The sequence below is a fragment of the Neophocaena asiaeorientalis genome, unplaced genomic scaffold, assembly GCF_003031525.2.
Source record: "Neophocaena asiaeorientalis asiaeorientalis breed wild unplaced genomic scaffold, Neophocaena_asiaeorientalis_V1.1 scaffold546, whole genome shotgun sequence".
Classification (NCBI taxonomy): Eukaryota; Metazoa; Chordata; class Mammalia; order Artiodactyla; family Phocoenidae; genus Neophocaena; species Neophocaena asiaeorientalis.
Window position 1 is genome coordinate 1,818,470 of NW_020175442.1, and position 18,639 is coordinate 1,837,108.

General features: G+C 42.1%; 1 protein-coding gene across 3 annotated transcripts in view; it reads left to right on the top strand.

Annotated features, from left to right (window-relative positions):
- MCOLN2 (mucolipin TRP cation channel 2) overlaps positions 1 to 12,985 on the top strand; it is a 58,866-nt gene extending 45,881 nt beyond the window's left edge. For all 3 annotated transcript variants that reach the window (XM_024767864.1, XM_024767865.1, XM_024767866.1), the window contains exons 12-14: positions 8,089 to 8,295; positions 9,666 to 9,787; positions 12,153 to 12,985. In XM_024767864.1, coding sequence (XP_024623632.1) covers positions 8,089 to 8,295; positions 9,666 to 9,787; positions 12,153 to 12,189 — 366 coding nt within the window. In that variant the 3' untranslated portion in view covers positions 12,190 to 12,985. The remainder of the gene's footprint in view (positions 1 to 8,088; positions 8,296 to 9,665; positions 9,788 to 12,152) is intronic.
- The last annotated feature ends 5,654 nt before the right edge of the window (positions 12,986 to 18,639 follow it).

Sequence of the window (18,639 nt, forward strand, 5' to 3'; positions counted from 1 at the left end):
ACCACATCTTCTTTATCCATTCATCTGTTGATGGCACTTAGGTTGCTTACATGTCCTGGCTATTGTAAATAGAGCTGCTATGAACATTGGAGTGCATGTGTCTTTTCAAATTAGAGTTTTCTCGGGATATATGCCCAGTAGTGGGATTGCTGGATCATATGGTAACTCTATTTTTAGTTTACCTTGGGTATTCTAAAAGCTGATTTCTATTATGGATTTTGGCCACTGGAACTGGCTCACAGCCACTTCTTGTGGGACGAAATGATAAGAGTATGTTCCAATTACTTACCTTACTGGGTCTCTGTTTAACTTTTTGGTGGGTTAAAATAAATCTCCCATGCCCAGAGAAGAGGGAGGTGAATAACGTTAATGCTGAGATGGATTTTGTATCTAGACTGATTCTAAGTAACTACACAGGAAACTAAGGGATGAATTTGCTTTGTGCCCACCAACTTGCAATTCTGGAACCCGAAACACAGACTTGTAGGGGTTCTTGACACTACAGAAAGGAATTGGCCAGATTCCAAAAGAAACTCTGAGAAATATGAATTATTAATGGTGCTGTCAGAGTTGTAATTGACGTCCATAGAAACCAACTTGACTTTCATTGTCTTAAGGCTAGTGGTGGGGATGGAAACTATTTAGTCTGGGAACTGGCTGTCTTACTGGTAAATTATCTGCATATTAATAAGTGATTTGCTCAGATGGATGTTCCCTCCAGAGCTCTGTAGAGAGCGACTTTAGTACTGCTGTTCAGAGTTGCTGCTGATGCAAGACCACGGGCATGATTCTTGTTTGGGGTACATTTATGTACTCTCCCTTGGTTACAGACTTTACCGCATGCATCCAGCCATGGAGTAGGGAGGGTAGGACCTGGTGTTTGCTTGTTGGTTGGGGTACAGAGAAGCGTGTAGAGAACAAACAGAAGACCAACCAGTAGTTTCCTCTGTGGTTCTTACTGACACAGAGAGCAGACTAGAGCTGCCAGGGCAGTCTGTCTTGATGCAGACTTTGAAATGGCCCTTCAACGTTGGCTTCATCGGACACAGACAACAACGAACATACCAGATGAAGAGAATAAATCCCATGATTTAAAGACAGAGAAGATGTCTGGGTGTTGTGAGAGAAGGGGGGCACACACAGGATGTTAATACTGCCATGAAGGGATGGAATGAGGCCACACAAAGGAGGAACCTTACTCCAAACTTCTTGGTTTGGATTTCTGCTTTGCCTCCGCACTTTGAATATTGTTAAGCAAGAGACATGACCTTGAAGGCTATATTCTCTGAAGTTTAGATTTTACTGCAGCTTGGACTGGAAGCTGAAGAGGCTGAAGTAAAGAAGGCTTCCTTGGAGGTTTCTGTAATAAGTATGTAAGTGTTGACATCAGAGTGGAGTAGAAAGAGTGGGTCAGAGAAACATCATAGGAACGGACAGACCTTATTAGATTGTAGAGCAGGGAAGATAAATGGATTCAACGTACAGTATTTTGTTTTATAAATTCATTTATTTATTTAGTTTTGGCTGTGTTGGATCTTCATTGCTGTGTGCAGGCTTTCTCTAGTTGCGGCGAGCGAGGGCTACTCTTTTTTTAACATCTTTATTGGAGTATAATTGCTTTACAATGGTGTGTTAGTTTCTGCTTTATAACAAAGTGAATCAGCTATACATATACATATATCCCCATATCTGCTCCCTCTTGTGTCTCCTTTCCACTCTCACCATCCCACCCCTCTAGATGGTCACAAAGCACCGAGCTGATCTCCCTGTGCTATGCGGCTGCTTCCCACTAGCTATCTGTTTTACATTTGGTAGTGTGTATAAGTCCATGCCAGCGGTGGCTACTCTTCATTGCAGTGCACAGGCTTCTCATTGCGGTGGCTTCTCTTGTTGCAGAGCACGGGCTCTAGGCACACGGGCTTCAGTAGTTGTGGCTCATGGGCTCTAGAGCGCAGGCTCAGTAGTTGTGGCACACGGGCTTGGTTGTTCCGCGGCATTTGGGATCTTCTCGGACCAAGGCTTGAACCCGTGTCCCCTGCGTTAGCAGGCGGATTCTTAACCACTGTGCCACCAGGGAAGTCCCTTTTTGTTTTTTTTTTTTTTTATGGAGTAGAAAGAGTGGGTCAGAGAAGCATCATAGGAATAGACAGAGCTTTTTGGATTGTAGAGCAGCAAAGAAAAATGGATTCAACACACAGTTTTGTGTTTTTTAAATTGAAATATAGTTGATTTGCAATATTGTGTTAATCTCTGCTGTACAGCAAAGTGATTCAGTTATACATATATATACATTCTTTTTTCAATATTCTTTTCCACTATGGTTTATCACAGCATAATGAATATAGTTCTCTGTGCTATATAGTAGGACCTTTTTGTTTATCCATTCTCTATATAGTAGCTTACATCTGCTAACCCAAACCCCCTACTCCATCCCTCCCCCTTGGCAACCACAAGTCTTTTCTCTATGTCCATGAGTCTGCTTTGTAGATAGGTTCCTTTGTGTCATATTCTAGATTCCACATATAAGCGACACACAGTTTTAAGCACTTGATTATTTTGGAGTAATTTTTCTTTGGTAGGAGACTGGAATCACTGACAGAAATAGGGAAATTTGGAAGGACAGCACGTTTTCTGGGTTCAGGTGGTAGGAGGTTTTATTGTGTTGCATGTGAACTAGTAGCACGACTGCCAACTGGAAATGTCCCAGAGACATTCATGAGGGACTTGGCTGCCCCCAAAGCCACACTTACTGACCTGATGGATGTATAGGCCCCCACCACTAAGGACAGAATTGGTTCACAACTCTACAGTAACTTGTTGCATCTGCGTTTCTGAAAACTATATTGCCTTTTGCCTATTAAGTCATTATCATTCTTTACATAGAAGTTTTTCGCATTCATCTAATATTTAACCCTCTGACCCCAGAGATGTTCATTCATTAAGCACCTGCTGTTTGCTTTTAGTCGATGTGGCAGTCATTTGTCAACCACGTAAGCCAGATGGGGGCTGAGGGATTCCGGGGACATTCCACACCGGCCCCTGCTCAGCTCTGCCTTTCAGGGCTGTCACGTGTTCAGTCAGCCTCCAGCTAACTACCTCATGTCACCGCTTCTACCTGGCCCCTCAAACTCGCCTCTTCTAGAACTGAGTCCAGCAGAGATCCCTCCCCCGCCCCCTTCTGGACTTACTTTCTCTCCAGTTTCCTCCTCAGTTTCCTGTGGATTCCTTGCAGTCCTGGGCCCCTGCACTCACTCTCACTGGCGTCCAGGCCCTGTGCTGTTCTCATTCTAGGAGATCTTCACAAGCCGTGGTTACCATTTAGAAACCCAGATTAGATACTGTCCCTTGTCTTTTTGTTGTTGTTGTTCTGGAATTTATTTTTATTTTTTATTTTTTTAACATCTTTATTACCGTATAAGTGCTTTACAATGGTGTGTTAGTTTCTCCTTTATAACAAAGTGAATCAGTTATACATATACATATATCCCCTTTTCTCTTCCCTCTTGCGTCACCCTCCCTCTCACCCTCCCTATCCCACCCCTCTAGGTGGTCACAAAGCACCCAGCTGATCTCCCTGTGCTATGCGGCTGCTTCCCACAAGCTATCTATTTTACGTTTGGTAGCGTATATATGTCCATGCCACTCTCTCACATTGTCCCATCTTACCCTTCCCCCTCCCCGTACCCTCAAGTCCATTCTCTAGTAGGTCTGTGTCTTTATTCCCATCTTGCCCCTAGGTTCTTCATGACATTTTTGTTTTTGTTTTAGATTCCATATATATGTGTTAGCATATGGTATTAGGTTTTCTCTTTCTGACTTACTTCATTCTGTATGACAGACTCTAGGTCCATCCACCTCACTACAAATAACTCAGTTTCGTTCCTTTTTATGGCTGAGTAATATTCCATTGTATATATGTGCCACATCTTCTTTATCCATTCATCTGTTGATGGACACTTAGGTTGCTTCCATGTCCTGGCTATTGTAAATAGAGCTGCAATGAACATTTTGGTACATGACTCTTTGAATTATGGTTTTCTCAGGGTATATGCCCAGTAGTGGGATTGCTGGGTCGTATGGTAGTTCTATTTGTAGTCTTTTAAGGAACCTCCATACTGTTCTCCATAGTGGCTGTATCAATTTACATTCCCCCAACAGTGTAAGAGGGTTCCCTTTTCTCCACACCCTCTCCAGCATTTATTGTTTGTAGATTATTTGATGATGGCCGTTCTGAACGGTGTGAGATGATATCTCAGTGTAGTTTTGATTTGCATTTCTCTAAAGATTCATGATGTTGAGAATTCTTTCATGTGTCCGTTGGCAATCTGTATATCTTCTTATGAGAAATGTCTGTTTAGGTCTTCTGCCCATTATTGGATTCGGTTGTTTGCTTTTTCAATGTTGAGCTGCATGAGCTGCTTGTAATTTTTGGAGGTTAATCCTTTGTCAGTTGCTTCATTGCAAATATTTTCTCACATTCTGTGGGCTGTCTTTTCGTCTTATTTACGGTTTCCTTTGCTTTGCAAAAACTTTTCAGTTTCATTAGGTCCCATTTGTTTATTTTTGTTTTTATTTCCATTTCTCTAGTAGGTGGGTCAAAGAGGATCTTGCTGTGATTTATGTCATAGAGTGTTCTGCCTATGTTTTCCTCTAAGAGTTTGATAGTTTCTGGCCTTACATTTAGGTCTTTAATCCATTTTGAGCTTATTTTTGTGTATGGTGTTAGGGAGTGATCTAATCTCATACTTTTACATGTACCTGTCCAGTTTTCCCAGCACCACTTATTGAAGAGGCTGTCCTTTCTCCACCGTACATTCCTGCCTCCTTTATCAAAGATAAGGTGACCATATGTGTGTGGGTTTATCTCTGGGCTTTCTATGCTGTTCCATTGATCTATCTTTCTGTTTTTGTGCCACTACCATACTGTCTTGATTACTGTTGCTTTGTAATATAGTCTACAGTCTTGGAAGGTTGTGCATTTCTAAAAATGTGTCCATTTCTTTCAGGTTGTCCATTTTATTGGCACACAGTTGCTTGTAGTGATCTCTGATGATCCTTTGTATTTCTGCTGTGTCAGTTGTTACTTCTCCTTTTTCATTTCTAATTCTCTTGATTTGAGTCTTCTCCCTTTTTTTATTGATGAGTCTGGCTAATGGTTTAACAATTTTGTTTATCCTCTCAAAGAACCAGCTTTTAGTTTTATTGACCTTTGCTATCGTTTCCTTCATTTCTTTTTCATTTATTTCTGATCTGATCTTTATGATTTCTTTCCTTCCGCTAACCTTGAGGCATTTTTGTTCTTCTTTCTCTAATTGCTTTAGGTGTAAGGTTAGGTTGTTTATTTGTGATGTTTCTTGTTTCTTAAGGTGGGATTGTATCGCTATAAATTTCCCTCTGAAAACTGCTTTTGCTGCATCCCATAGGTTTTGGGTCATCGTGTTCTCATTGTCATATGTTTCTAGGTATTTTTTGATTTCCTCTTTGATTTCTTCAGTGAACTCTTGGTTATTAAGTAGTGTGTTTTTTGGCCTCCATGTGTTTTTGTTTTTTACAGACTTTTTCCTGTAATTGATATCTAGTCTCGTAGTGTTGTGGTCAGAAAAGATACTTGATACGATTTCAATTTTCTTAAATTTACTAAGGCTTGATTTGTGACCCAAGGTATGATCTATCCTGGAGAATGTTCCATGAGCACTTGAGAAGAATGTGTATTCTGTTGTTTTTGATGAAATGTCCTATAAATATCAATTAAGTCCATCCTGTTTAATGTATCATTTAAAGCTTGTGTTTCCTTATTATTTTCATCTTGGATGATCTGTCCATTGGTGAAAATGGGGTGTTAAAGTCCCCTACTATGATTGTGTTACTGTTGATTTCCCCTTTTATGGCTGTCAGTATTTGCCTTATGTATTGAGTTGCTCTTATGTTGGGTGCCTAAATATTTACCATTGTTATATCTTCTTGTTGGATTGATCCCTTGATCACTATGTAGTGTCCTTCTTTGTCTCTTGTAATAGTCTTTGTTTTAAAGTCTATTTTGTCTGATATGAGAATTGCTACTCCAGCACTTCTGCCTCAGTTATTCTGCTATTGATCCCTTCTAGAGAATTTTTAATTTCATTTATTGTATTGTTCATCCCTGTTTGTTTGCTCTCTATTCTTCTAGGTCCTTGTTAAACGTTTCTTGTATTTTCTCCATTCTATTTCCAAGATTTTGGATCATCTTTACTATCATTACTCTGAATTCTTTTTCAGGTAGACTGCCTATTTCCTCTTCATTTGTTAGGTCTGGTGGGTTTTTATCTTGCTCCTTCATCTGCTCTGTGTTTCTCTGTCTTCTCATTTTGCTTATCTTGCTGTGTTAGGCGTCTCCTTTTCGCAGGCTGCAGGTTTGCAGTCCCCGTTGTTTTTGGTGTCTGTCCCCAATGGCTAAGGTTGGTTCAGTGGGTTGTGTAGGCTTCCTGGTGGAGGGGACTAGTACCTGTGTTCTGGTGGATGAGGCTGGATCTTGTCTTTCTACTGGGCAGGTCCACGTCTGGTGGTGTGTTTTGGGGTGTCTGTGGCCTTATTATGATTTTAGGCAGCCTCTCTGCTAATGGGTGGGGCTATGTTCCTGTCTCGCTAGTTGTTTGGCATAGCGTGTCCAGCACTGTAGCTTGCTGATCGTTGAGTGGAGCTGGGTCTTGGCGTTGAGATGGAGATCTCTGGGAGATTTTTGCCATTTGATATTACGTGGAGCTGGGAGGTCTCTTGTGGACCAGTGTCCTGAACTTGGCTCTCCCACCTCAGTGGCACAGCCTTGATGCCTGGCTGGAGCACCAAGAGCCTGTCCTCCACATGGCTCAGAATAAAAGGGAGGAAAAAAAGAAAGAAAGAACGAAGATAAAATAAAATAAAGTAATTAAAATAAAATATAAAAAATAATTATTAAGAAAAAAAATTTTTTAAGTAAAAACAAAACAAAACAAACGGACATACAGGAAACTAGAAGAAACGGTGAAAGCAAAGCTATATGAAGAAAATCTCACACAGAAGCATACACATACATACTCACAAAAAGAGGAAAAAGAAAGAACGAAGATAAAATAAAATAAAGTAATTAAAATAAAATATAAAAAATAATTATTAAGAAAAAAAATTTTTTAAGTAATAAAAGAAAGAAAAAAAAAAACAAATGGACAAACAGAACCCTAGGACAAATGGTAAAACTAAAGCTATACAGACAAAATCACACACAGAAGCAAACACATACACACTCACAAAAAGAGAAAATGGGAAATATATATATATCATTGCCCCCAAAGTCCACCTCCTCAGTTTGGGATGATTCGTTGTCTATTCAGGTATTCCACAGATGCAGGGTACATCAAGTTGATTGTGGAGATTTAATCCGCTGCTCCTGAGGCTGCTGGGAGAGATTTCCCTTTCTCTTCTATGTTCGCACAGCTCTCGGGGTTCAGCTTTGGATTTGACCCTGCCTCTGCATGTAGTTCACCTGAGGGCATCTGGTCTTCGCTCAGACAGGACAGGGTTAAAGGAGCAGCTGATTCGGGAAAGCCTGCAACTAGAGAAAGCCTGTATGCATCAACGAAGACCCAACACAACCAAAAAAAAAAAGAAAAAGTTAATTGCTTAGACCCAGTAATAGGAAAAAAACATTATGCTAAGAATCGTGCATTGCATTGTTCTTTATAATAGCAAACATGATTGGCATGTCAACAGGGAAATCGTTAAATTTGACATTTCCAAGGAGTGGTTCCATTATCTAACAAATGCTAAGTATGAATAACATAAGACTATGTTAAATAGAAAAGAAAGAAGAATCTGGATCCAGAATTGTTAGATGATATGACCACAAATATATAAAACGTGCAAAGGAAGAAAACTGAGGGAAGTGTCAAGAGATGATCTTTGTGAGTGTGGAGGAAAGTTTTGAGTAACGCTTTCCTACGCGTGGTATTCCAGATTCCCTAAAGTGAATGTTAATAACAATGGCAGCAACATCTTTAACAAAACCAGCTAACTAGATACTTCTCTGCTTCTTTGGCTAATATGTCTCAAAAGCTACTTTTGGTCTCCCCTGCACAGTTTGAAAATCTGAACACAGTTGCTGAGTGTTTGTTTTCTCTGGTCAACGGTGATGACATGTATGCGACCTTTGCTCACATCCAGCAGAAGAGCCTTTTGGTGTGGCTGTTCAGTCGCCTGTATTTATATTCCTTCATCAGTCTTTTCATATATATGATTCTCAGCCTTTTCATTGCAATTATTACAGATTCTTATGACACCATTAAGGTAAGCAGTTATTATTTCCTGCCAAAAAACGATTGCAAATTCTGTATAGATCAGAACATGGGAAAATACTATAATATTTTACTTACTTAAAATACTGTAGTTTTACTTAGATTTTGAGATTTTGTAGAAAAGAAACTTTTTAGATGCTGGAGGTTAATTTAAATATGCATTTAGGACATTGTCCCTGGTGCCCAGTGGATTGGTTTGGAGGTGTGGTGGGAAAGAGAAAGGAAATGGGTAAAGACGGGCTGAGTTTGGTAAATCAAGTAGTTGGGCTGTTGGTCTTGGCACTGACAGGTGTACCTGCCTGTCCCGGAACTTAGACTTTGAGTAGTAAGTTTCAGTGATAAGGGGTGACCGTCATCCTGACAAATGTCCAGATATTGGCATACCTCATACACTGGATGCCGCTCGTGTGGTGCAGGTTTCCTTTACATTTTAAAAGCCAAGGCTTTTGTGGCTGTTTAGCCTCCTGCCTTCCTAAGCCACCTGGTGGGTTGTGTGTCCTTTCAGATTAGGTCCATTTAACTTATGTGTAGCACAAAGGAAGCTCTGCTGCCTCGGGGGCAGTGGTGTCTCCGCAGCAGATGGTCATGCTCAGAAAATCCTGTTTCGGGGCCAGCATCTGAGCAACCGGGGGTCCCATGTCTTGGGGTGTTGTCCTCTTCTTGAACCCTTCTCAGACTATCTCAGAAGAAGCCAGTCCATTGAAAATACTTCTGAGCACTTTGTGCGCAAGGAGATGCGTGTTCCTGTGGGAATGGGTGGTTGGCTCCACAGCGGGGCTGGCCATGGGGAGATGAGCAGTGCCCTGCTCACCATGGGAGCCTGTCCTTGACGCGGCCGTGTCCCCGTGAGTGCGCCAAGCCTCGGTGACCTGGTGGATGACCTCACTAAGTGTGAGGGGAGGGGTCTCTCAGGGTCTTTATGTCTGCTTGGAGGGACCTACTGCCTTCTACCTCACTAAGTGACCAACTTCTACAAAAGTAGAGGAAATAGGGATTACTTCCCAGCCAGACTCTATGGGCAGTGTGGGGAAGAGGAGGTCTTACCTGGTCTTGAAATTAACATGAAAGCTTTAGACTTCTATTTCCTTCACTCCTTTAATTAACACACCTCTCCCCTGCCCCACCATGGCTTGATTTCTGGAGTTTTCCTCTGGATGGCTCTCTGTTCAAGCCATGGTGACCCTGGCTTGGCTTTCAAGGGACTGATAGATTGATTGATGATTGATCATTGTTAATGTCAGTTCTTGGATCTGTGCTAGCAACGTGGGAGAGTTTTATTTTAGCAGAGATGGATTTGGTTTGTTGACAAGAAGCAATTTCTCTCAGTGTAACTAAGGTAACAACACTGTGTACTTTTTAAAGAAATACCAACAGAATGGGTTTCCTGTCACGGATCTTCAGGAATTCCTGAAGGAGTGTGGTAGCAAAGAGAAGTGTCAGAAAGAGTCATCAGCCTTCCTGTCCTGCATCTGCTGTCTGAGGAGGTCAGTACTGTGTTCAGTCGGGTCTCTGTGCTCCCGGGATGAGACGCCCTGCTGCCTTAACAAAGGGTCCTCCCAGGTCAAATGCTACACTCAGGAATCAGCTGACTGGAGGAAATAATGCATCCCTCCTTGCTTTCCTCCCACTGTAATTGACTTTAGAAATGAATTGTTTCTTATAGAACAAGGTAGAAAGGTACATGACATGGTTGAAATCTCTTGGGAATATTATGAGAGTGTTTTGAGAAGGCATGAGCTATGTCCCTGAAGTCGAGAGACTGAGCTGGCCAAAGGAAGAGGTCAAAGCCCTTCTTTTTAGAGATGGAGTTCTGGGAACGTCAAAGGTGTTTTCCCCTTTTCGCAATCTGTAGTACAAATAACCTTCCTTGAGCAGAGCAGGAAACCCGCTTGAGAGGAAGCCATACGTGTCCTTGGCTGCAAACACAAATCAGCTGATCACCTGCTGTTTGCTCGCCATTCATCAGTGCACGTGCAAAAATAGTCTGGACCTCAGTGGCAAAGCCTCCACATAGTGGCTTGGGGGCTAGAAAGGGGGTCAGATGAGGATAATTTTCTTAATTATGCCCATGTTTGTTTTCATCTGAAGTCAGGAGTAGGGGTTGTTAACTGCAAGTACCCCCTACTCATGTGTTTCGAGAAGGATTCTCTAAACCAGATTCCTGAAGGAAGATGGGAGAACATAATTGCTACTTAAAATCGCAGGATGTATTTTCCGTTAATCAATTCATACTGCAACTTGGGATTTGAAATGGTATGTTGGAGCATTTCCAAAGAATGTCTGGTAAATATGAAATGAGGTCTTCTGAGAAGAGTTAAGTTTTTTACAATCACAGTTTATCCTCTCAGAGCATTGAAGTGTTGCCATGGAAGCAAGGATAAAGGGAAATTACTTTTCTTTATAGGCAGCTGCCTCCTAGGAGGCACCTTGTATTATAAGGAAAGTCTCTCAAAGTTGCTTTTCTAATATGTAGTTAACTGTAAAGAAAAAAAAAAAAAGCATTTGAGAATGTAGTTGTGAATTCTAGAAAGTAATGGATAGGTTTTGGTGTTTGATTTTTGGGCCTCACAAAAAGCCCTGGGAGGTTGTTAAATGGTTTCTTTGCAGCCATATGGGATGAGTGAAAGATTTAAGGAGTGAACTTGGAAGACTGAGTGATAAGATCGGACCTGAGCGGTGAGAAGAACAGAGCAACGTCAGTAGACAGTCTTCCCTAAGACATGCTAAGGGTTGTAGAGAGGGTGCCTGGTGCGGAGGCAGGTCTGCCCATCGTGAGGAATGAAAGGATTAAATGGAACAGAAGAGTCCACCAAAGGAAATCAGCTGAAGAACTAAGATGCTGAAAGTTTTGAAAAAAGAGGATATCAAAAACAAAAACAGAAGTGGCTGAAGGTGGTCATGGGTGAAGTCAGCTAGATCAGTTTTAGCTGAATAATCAGATCAAAGCCTGGAACCTAGGGTGGTCTGGATGGACCCTGCAGAGAGTCAATGAGGTTCATAGGGCCTGATGAAGGAAATGGGTTGTACTGGGGCCTTGGAACAAGTGACGGCTTTGAAATCACCAAAAATTAAATACACCTGGATGTGTTTAACAGCCGGAAACCTAAGAATGGAATAAAATTGAGGAAGGCTATGAATGGAGAGTACGTATTGGAGACAGACCTCACTGAGGGAACCTGGGGAATAAGGGCATCATAAGACTTGGTGTCTGGGCCCCTCTCCAGTGCCCATGACACACAACCCAGCTATCACAGCTCCACCTACTCTGGAGTATGGCTGGGTTGCTCTTTTTCAACCAAGCAGTCCAGCAACCACCACAGATTCAATCTCCCACAGACTGATTCTCCCTTGAATAGTTGACTGAGCCCCTAGCCTGATGGTCAGAACACCTGAGTTTTCGTTTTGAACCCTGCCAATTACTGAATGTGTCCCCTGACCTTTCCTAAACCTCTTGGTTCCTCCAGTGTCATCAGAGTGGAACAGGTAGCCTCTGCAACCTCTTCTAGTTCTAATGTGATCTGGTTCTTGGGAGAGATGTGCTTGGTTGAGCAGATGCAGAGTTAACCTTTCTCCTCTACCACAAGGAGGAAAATCTGCAGTTCTAGCCATTGAGAAGCTTTGTCAAAGGGAGATGGAGGGTAGACAGCTCCTCAAAATTACCAAAAGCGTCTAGTCAAACTCCCAATAATGTAAATTGTCCTTCTTAAGTTTTCTTCCTCTTAAATGTCACACTCAGCGTGTCAATAACCTATGTATGCCTACATGATAGAGTATGTATTCCTGTTCTGTCTCAAAGATTTTCAAGCCATTGTTCTCTTTTCTCTTTCCTTGTCTTCCTTTCTATTACAGGAATGGAAGCGATGACCACTTGATGCTTATTAACTAAAATTCTCCTGCTGAAGATAATCGAGTTCAGGTCTCCGTATCAAGTGACAATGAAGAGGGACCCCAAATGGCTTGGACCAGCACTTCCAAAAATACTGATTGCGGAGTGGGAAAGAGGACTGGCTCTGAGCTGTCTGAATAGAACTGAAGTTTCAAACTTCCTTTTTATAAACTTGGATGATGAAGAGTAGACCACAGTCAACTACTGGGCATTGGTGTAATAGAGCAGTGCCGGTGAAATTCTGTATTAGTCTTTTAATTTATGACATCACAATGTTGGGATGGAAAAAAATCACATTTCAGAGCGTGCAAAACAACGGTATTTAAAGCCATGCATTTGAAGATATGAGTTTATCATCAAATACGGGTTTGTCTTAAAAGTGATTCTTGGGTTAGAAGACATTTTGTTAATTCATGGTCTGCACAAAACTGAAATTGGTTGCAGTAACGATTTAGGCACTCAAAGCTGGAGAACTGTTAAGCCTTGTAAAGATTACACTTAAATCAACAAAAAGACCTCTTGCGGTGGACATTTCTTGGCTTATTTTCCTGTGGTCTTCTCAGCATGATATGAAACTATCGGCAAAGTCAGTGGGATAAACTGGAAACAGTCATTTGGACACCTTGTTACAACTTGTGCTAATTGTTGATTGTACACACATGACATGTGGACATTATACTACAGCAGTGGTCACTCATTTTAACAACCAAACTCCACCGTGGTGGGGATTTACCCTTGTCAAGCAAGGAAGATGGTATTTTTTCCCAAATAAATTAAATTAACTTTTATCATAACATATGGAACTCCTACTACTTTTTAAAAATGCATTGTCTCTTAACATCTACTTAGTGAAAAATTCGGATCACATCTCTATCAGCTATCTGGTCTCCAAAAGGGATTTCCCACTTTCTTAAAAGCAGTGAAGGAGATATAGGGGCTAGTTATTCAAGAAATATTTATGAGAATGACTTCAGATTAAGATCACTTCATGCATAGATTTAGTTCATACCTGAGCTATTTTAGGGGTCACCTATTTTAAATTTACTGGTGAAGAGTAGGGTTTGAATTAAGTAGGACTCTCATCCCAGGGCTCTCCCTCTTTTTATCCTCCTCCCCACCAAGCCCCTGCCAGAGTCCCTCTGGTGCCCCACTCCTCTCTCCATGCCCCCATACTTTCTTCATGTGCCCACACCAAATCTAGGCCAGGAAAGTCTTCCAGTTAAGGCCATTAAAGTCTGTAGGTGGGTGACTCAGGTCTATACACAAAACACTTTGCTAAAATTATCATTTTAGTTATAAAGTACTTACCAAAAATGTCAAGAATTATATTCAATTTTTTTTTTTTTTTTTGCGGTACGCGGGCCTCTCAACTCAACCACTGTGCCACCAGGGAAGCCCTCAATTTTTAAATTAAGAACCATTTAACCCGTGGTTCTAGGGTCATTCCCATGACTCCAAAATCAGTGTGCAGTTAGATCACTTATTCACCTCTGAGTATACCCCCAGTACATCGTTTATCTCTGAATAGAATTGCTATTAATGCCTTTTATGTAATCTGCCGCTGTGATGCCGCTGTGACTACCATTTGAAGTGAAGATTAATGACGGTCTTCTATGCTTATATTTTTCTTTTATTGGCTTTCATGTTTCCTTTTCTTTCTTTTCCCTCCAACTGGACAAAACCCTTTCAGGAAGAAAAATCTTTTTTCAAGTTTACCCTGTATCTGTGGAAACATTGTTTTCTCTCTTTCTAATAATTTTAAACAATTGTCACCTTGCCAACTGTATTATCTATTTGGATTTTATTGAACAATGTTTTCTCATAACTCCGCTAATAGACACATCTGGGGCAATCCACTTTCTCTCCTTCCCTAGGCCTCCACTTGGAGAGTTCACTGTGAAAGTTAGGAGACACATTCTTTCTGCCTATTGGTTTCATTATGGGATCTCCTGTTCTTTTCGAACGTACCTCCTTGGCTTGCAGTGACTTGCTGAAAGCCAGATGCAGCATCCTTAAGCCTGTTGACTTGGGGTGGTAGAAAAGATCATGAGCGTGGAGGACATCTAGACAGACTTGAGTCAAAATCCCAGTTTATCCTGTAGCTTTGGGGCCGTGGGCAAATTACTTTCTGCTTCTAAGTGATGATGACAAACCTTAAACTGTGGGATTGGCATTTAAGTCAGGTAACTCATGCAAAGCCTGGCACTGAATTGAAACTTGAGCCATTCTTTTCTTTTGATTTTCTGCCACGTTTGTAAGTAGGTTCCATGGGATCGTGGAGGAGTGAAGATGTTAAGACATTTAGTCTGCCTGGGTACCTGTCCTCCTACTATTCAAGTCTCCTTGGACAGGTCATACCAGCCTCAGTTTTCTCATCTGTAAAGTGGGGCTTGCAAGGATTAAATGAGTCAAATTTAAAGTGAGTAGAGCAGGGCATGACTTATAAGTGCTCAGTGAATGTTAGATCTTCAAAAAGCTTTTCTTTCACGGTCTACAAATGTACAAATCTATCACCTGGGCCAGCCAGGAAGATCTTTGCTTTGAAGTGAGCTCATCACACACTTTTGGTGGACTTTGTTAGGACTCTGAGTGTGTAGACACCCATATCCAGCCCTGTCCTGGAGGCAGTGATCAATTCAGTGTCTAAAGTTCACACAGTTGTACAGGAGCCTGTGGACATGAACAGCCTAAATGCCCTGCCTTCAGGGGCAAAGCTGTCAGTCCTGATGAGAGGGTAAAATTCCCCAAGGTGTACAAGTGTCACGAATCCCCAGTCCTTCACCTTGGGTGAGACCCTCTGTCCTCAGCTAGGAGCCCACTGTCTCAACCAAATTTGTCAGAATGTGTGAAGTACAGGTCAGGTACAGGTGCTGATCTGAGGTAGCAAATGTGAAAAGGTGAGAAAGGGTATTTAGGAAAAGGTCTTCAAGAGATTCCAGTCACCGTCCCCAACCCCTGCTGAAGGCTCACATCATAACAATCGTGGGAGGGTTGCCTGACCCACTCTCCTGCCCGAGGAGGCCTAGGCTTAGCATCTAAGGTTTATGAAAAGCACAGTGATCCAGACTCTTGATTTAGAGGTTACTAGCTAGTCACCCTATCGTGCCCGAGGGCCTCCCTGTAAAAATAGCCCAGCACTATCATTGAGGTTCAGGGACCCTAGAGTCATTGGGAAAGTATGTTTCCCGACCTGCTACTATGGTCTTGGCCATGGATTGCTCCTGACGATATAAAGAGCCGTGATGCTTAGAGATACGATTCCAGGTATCTGTATCACTCATGTGTGTTGGCCACTTATTCCAATAACGTTGAATAACTAGACCCCATTTTACTACTCACTGGTTCACCTTTATTTTCATGTAACTTGAGCAAATCTTGTTTTGCTACCCCTGACTCGAAGTTTGAACATCTCGACCACGGTATTCCAATGACGTAGAGTCTTCCTCTGACAAAGATCTAGAATTTCACATAACTGTAGAACATGCACGAAGTCGCTCTTGTGTGACAGGATGATTGAGGACCTCACAGGCGAAACCCCGAGCGCAGCATCTGGATCTTAGGCGCTTTAGGAAGGACAGTGAATGATAGCCTGGGAACTGGTGCTGGAGCTCGTGCTGAACACCTCTGCCTCCCCTCCTTGTTTTTTTTCTAATTGAGAGGTTCCGAGCTCTCAGTACTGATAAAAGGCAGCTTCGTGGCTGTGTGACCTGTGCATCTGAAAAGGTTTAATGCTCTGCCCTCAGAGTCTTGAAATTCTCAATATTTTTTTAACAGAGAGCCTCACAAGTGATGTAGCAAATTCTGATGATGGGACTGTGTAACTCAGCCACTAACAAAATGATTAAAGCATGGCCTTTTAGGAAAAGACTAGGATTCCAGCCTTGTACATTTTCTTTAAAACAATTGAAATGTAACAAAAGGAAAGAGTGAAGCTGAGTGGGAATACTTTTTAACAGACTTTTGGGTGCACCATTTTTCTCAGTTTCTATTCTCGCAAGTGGCTGTGGGGCTTCTTTTCTCATCTCACATCTTTGTTTCACAGATTAAACGACTGTAGTTGGTGATATTGGCCAATATCATTTCCATGTCATGCTGGCAGGTTGGAGCTGGGCTGCTCACCTATACCCCCTTCCCTGTGCACCACCCTGCCCCCTACCCCCCATCAATGAAGAGCCTCATTTTCCAAATTTCCACTTCATGTTTTTCCCTTGACAGAGAATCAGCTTAGGGTGGTTCTTCTAAACGCGAGCATGTTTGCCTAGTTGCCATATGACCTTCCACCTTGCTCAGCAAAGTCCTTTGGGACCTGCTCCACCCACTGGATAGTCAAGCCCTCGCTCCAAGTTCTTTGCAGTCATTTGCTTTTAGAACGAAGGACCCATCTTTGAATGGGAAGCCGTAGAATTGTTCAGCATGCTGTGTATTGGAGAAAATAACATAGTAGCACTGGGAAGATTTCAAGATGAACCAAATCTCAAAACAGAGACTCAAGTTGTTAGGGAAAACCATACAACTCACAGCAATTCTACCATAGGCTCATTTACAGCAAATGAGGCTGCAAACCAGAGGATGAAACTGATGGCCAGTGTTTCTCTTGCCATCTGTCTCTGCCAGAGAACCAGGGAGTGAACGAGAAGATAAATGGGTACACGTGAACATTTCCACACCACCTTTTGTAATAAGGACAGCAAAATTGTGACTTCTTAAAGCTCTCTGGGAGCTATCAGCTGTGGTGGATGGAAAGGACAATTTGTTAGCGTGATACATGTTCCTTAGTTTCTAATGATACATAAATTATCCCACGAGCCATGATACATATGGTCTACAGAGAATTTTAAATGAAAGCAATTTTTTTTTTCTAGCAACACTAATTGCCTAGCAGCAGTAACTCATCCCCCGCTTCCTGTGGGCTACAGTAATTACTCTCTCCTGGCGGTTGAGCCCATGTCCCCCAAGAGAAATGTTTGCTTTGACAAAGTGAATTTACATCCTCACTTGTGAGCCTGCCATGCCGGGTCTACAGGAGGGGGTATTAATAATGCCTGATTTCAGACCTAGCACCGAGTGTTTGTGTTATCCTGCATGTGTTATCCATGAAAACAGGACAGTGTGTTGGGTCTTAGCTCTTGGCTGCCTTTGGAGAAAAATCAGGGAGCTGCTCTCAATATTTAATCTTTTCCAGCTTGGGGGTTTAAAAGGTAGACTTAGATAAGAAACATGGACATTTCCAGGATGACAGGTTAAGCAAGGGAATTGAGAAGCACCATTAATTTTGGGAAATATTAGATAATGACGTGTGTAGATGGAAAATGCTGATGCTATTAAGGACTGTAATTCAGTACATATTTGTTGATTTCCAACATTGTGCTGGGAACTTAGGAAGTAAGGAATGAATGCACGATCCCTGCCCTCACGAAGTTTGGTGTCTAGTGGGAGGGACAACCATGTACCAAGCAAGGGTAATACCAGGTCACCCGCAGTACTAAATGAGAGCAGGATGGCAGTAGCTCCTGCCTGCCTGGAGTATAAATGAAGGCCTCTGAAGGAGAAGTAGACAATGCTAGAACTGAGACTTGAATAACACATTTTGTTCGACTAGATGGTCATGGTGTAGGGTTGGGGGGTAGGGCTTTCTGGCTAAAAGGAATGGTGTGACAATGGCTTGGACATCTGAGAGAGAACCCAGCCAGTTAGGGGAAACTATGTTTTGGGGTGGTCAGAATATAGGTCACATGTTGGGGAAAATGATAGAAGACAAAACTCGAGAAATGGCAAAGGAGGGCTTTAGACCTGGGAGGTACATGACCAGAGAAGGCAGAACTGGGAAGGATGGATCAGGGTGGTAGGAGATAAGCAAGGAAATCAGTTACAAAGCGGCTGCAATCATTCAAATTAAAGAAAAGAAAAGAAAAGAAAGTGATGCTATTACCCTGTAATTAAACTCAAAAACAAACACAATGAGAAACTTTGCCTGAAAACTGTCTCTGAGGAATATACCAGCTCTCACATATATGTGTTATCTATCTGTATGTATATTTTTTCTTTCTTAAAAGGTTTCTCTGCTAAATACCCTGTCATTTCCCTGAGAGTTTGTGCTTTTAGACTATGCATTTAGAGGGAGGGTCTCTTTTCATAACTTCTATTATTGAGAAATGTATTTATTAGGATGAATGTGTTGAATGCATATTTCTATCACATGGTATTTCTCCTTCCCACATATTTAAAAAGAAGCTTAGGGCTTCCCTGGTGGCGCAGTGGTTGAGAGTCCGCCTGCCGATGCAAGGGACACGGGTTCGTGCCCCGGTCCAGGAAGATCCCACATGCCACGGAGGGGCTGGGCCCGTGAGCCATGGACGCTGAGCTTGCGCGCCCAGAGCCTGTGCTCTGCAACGGGAGAGGCCGCAACAGTGAGAGGCCCGCGTACCGCAAAAAAAAAAAAAAAAAAAAAAC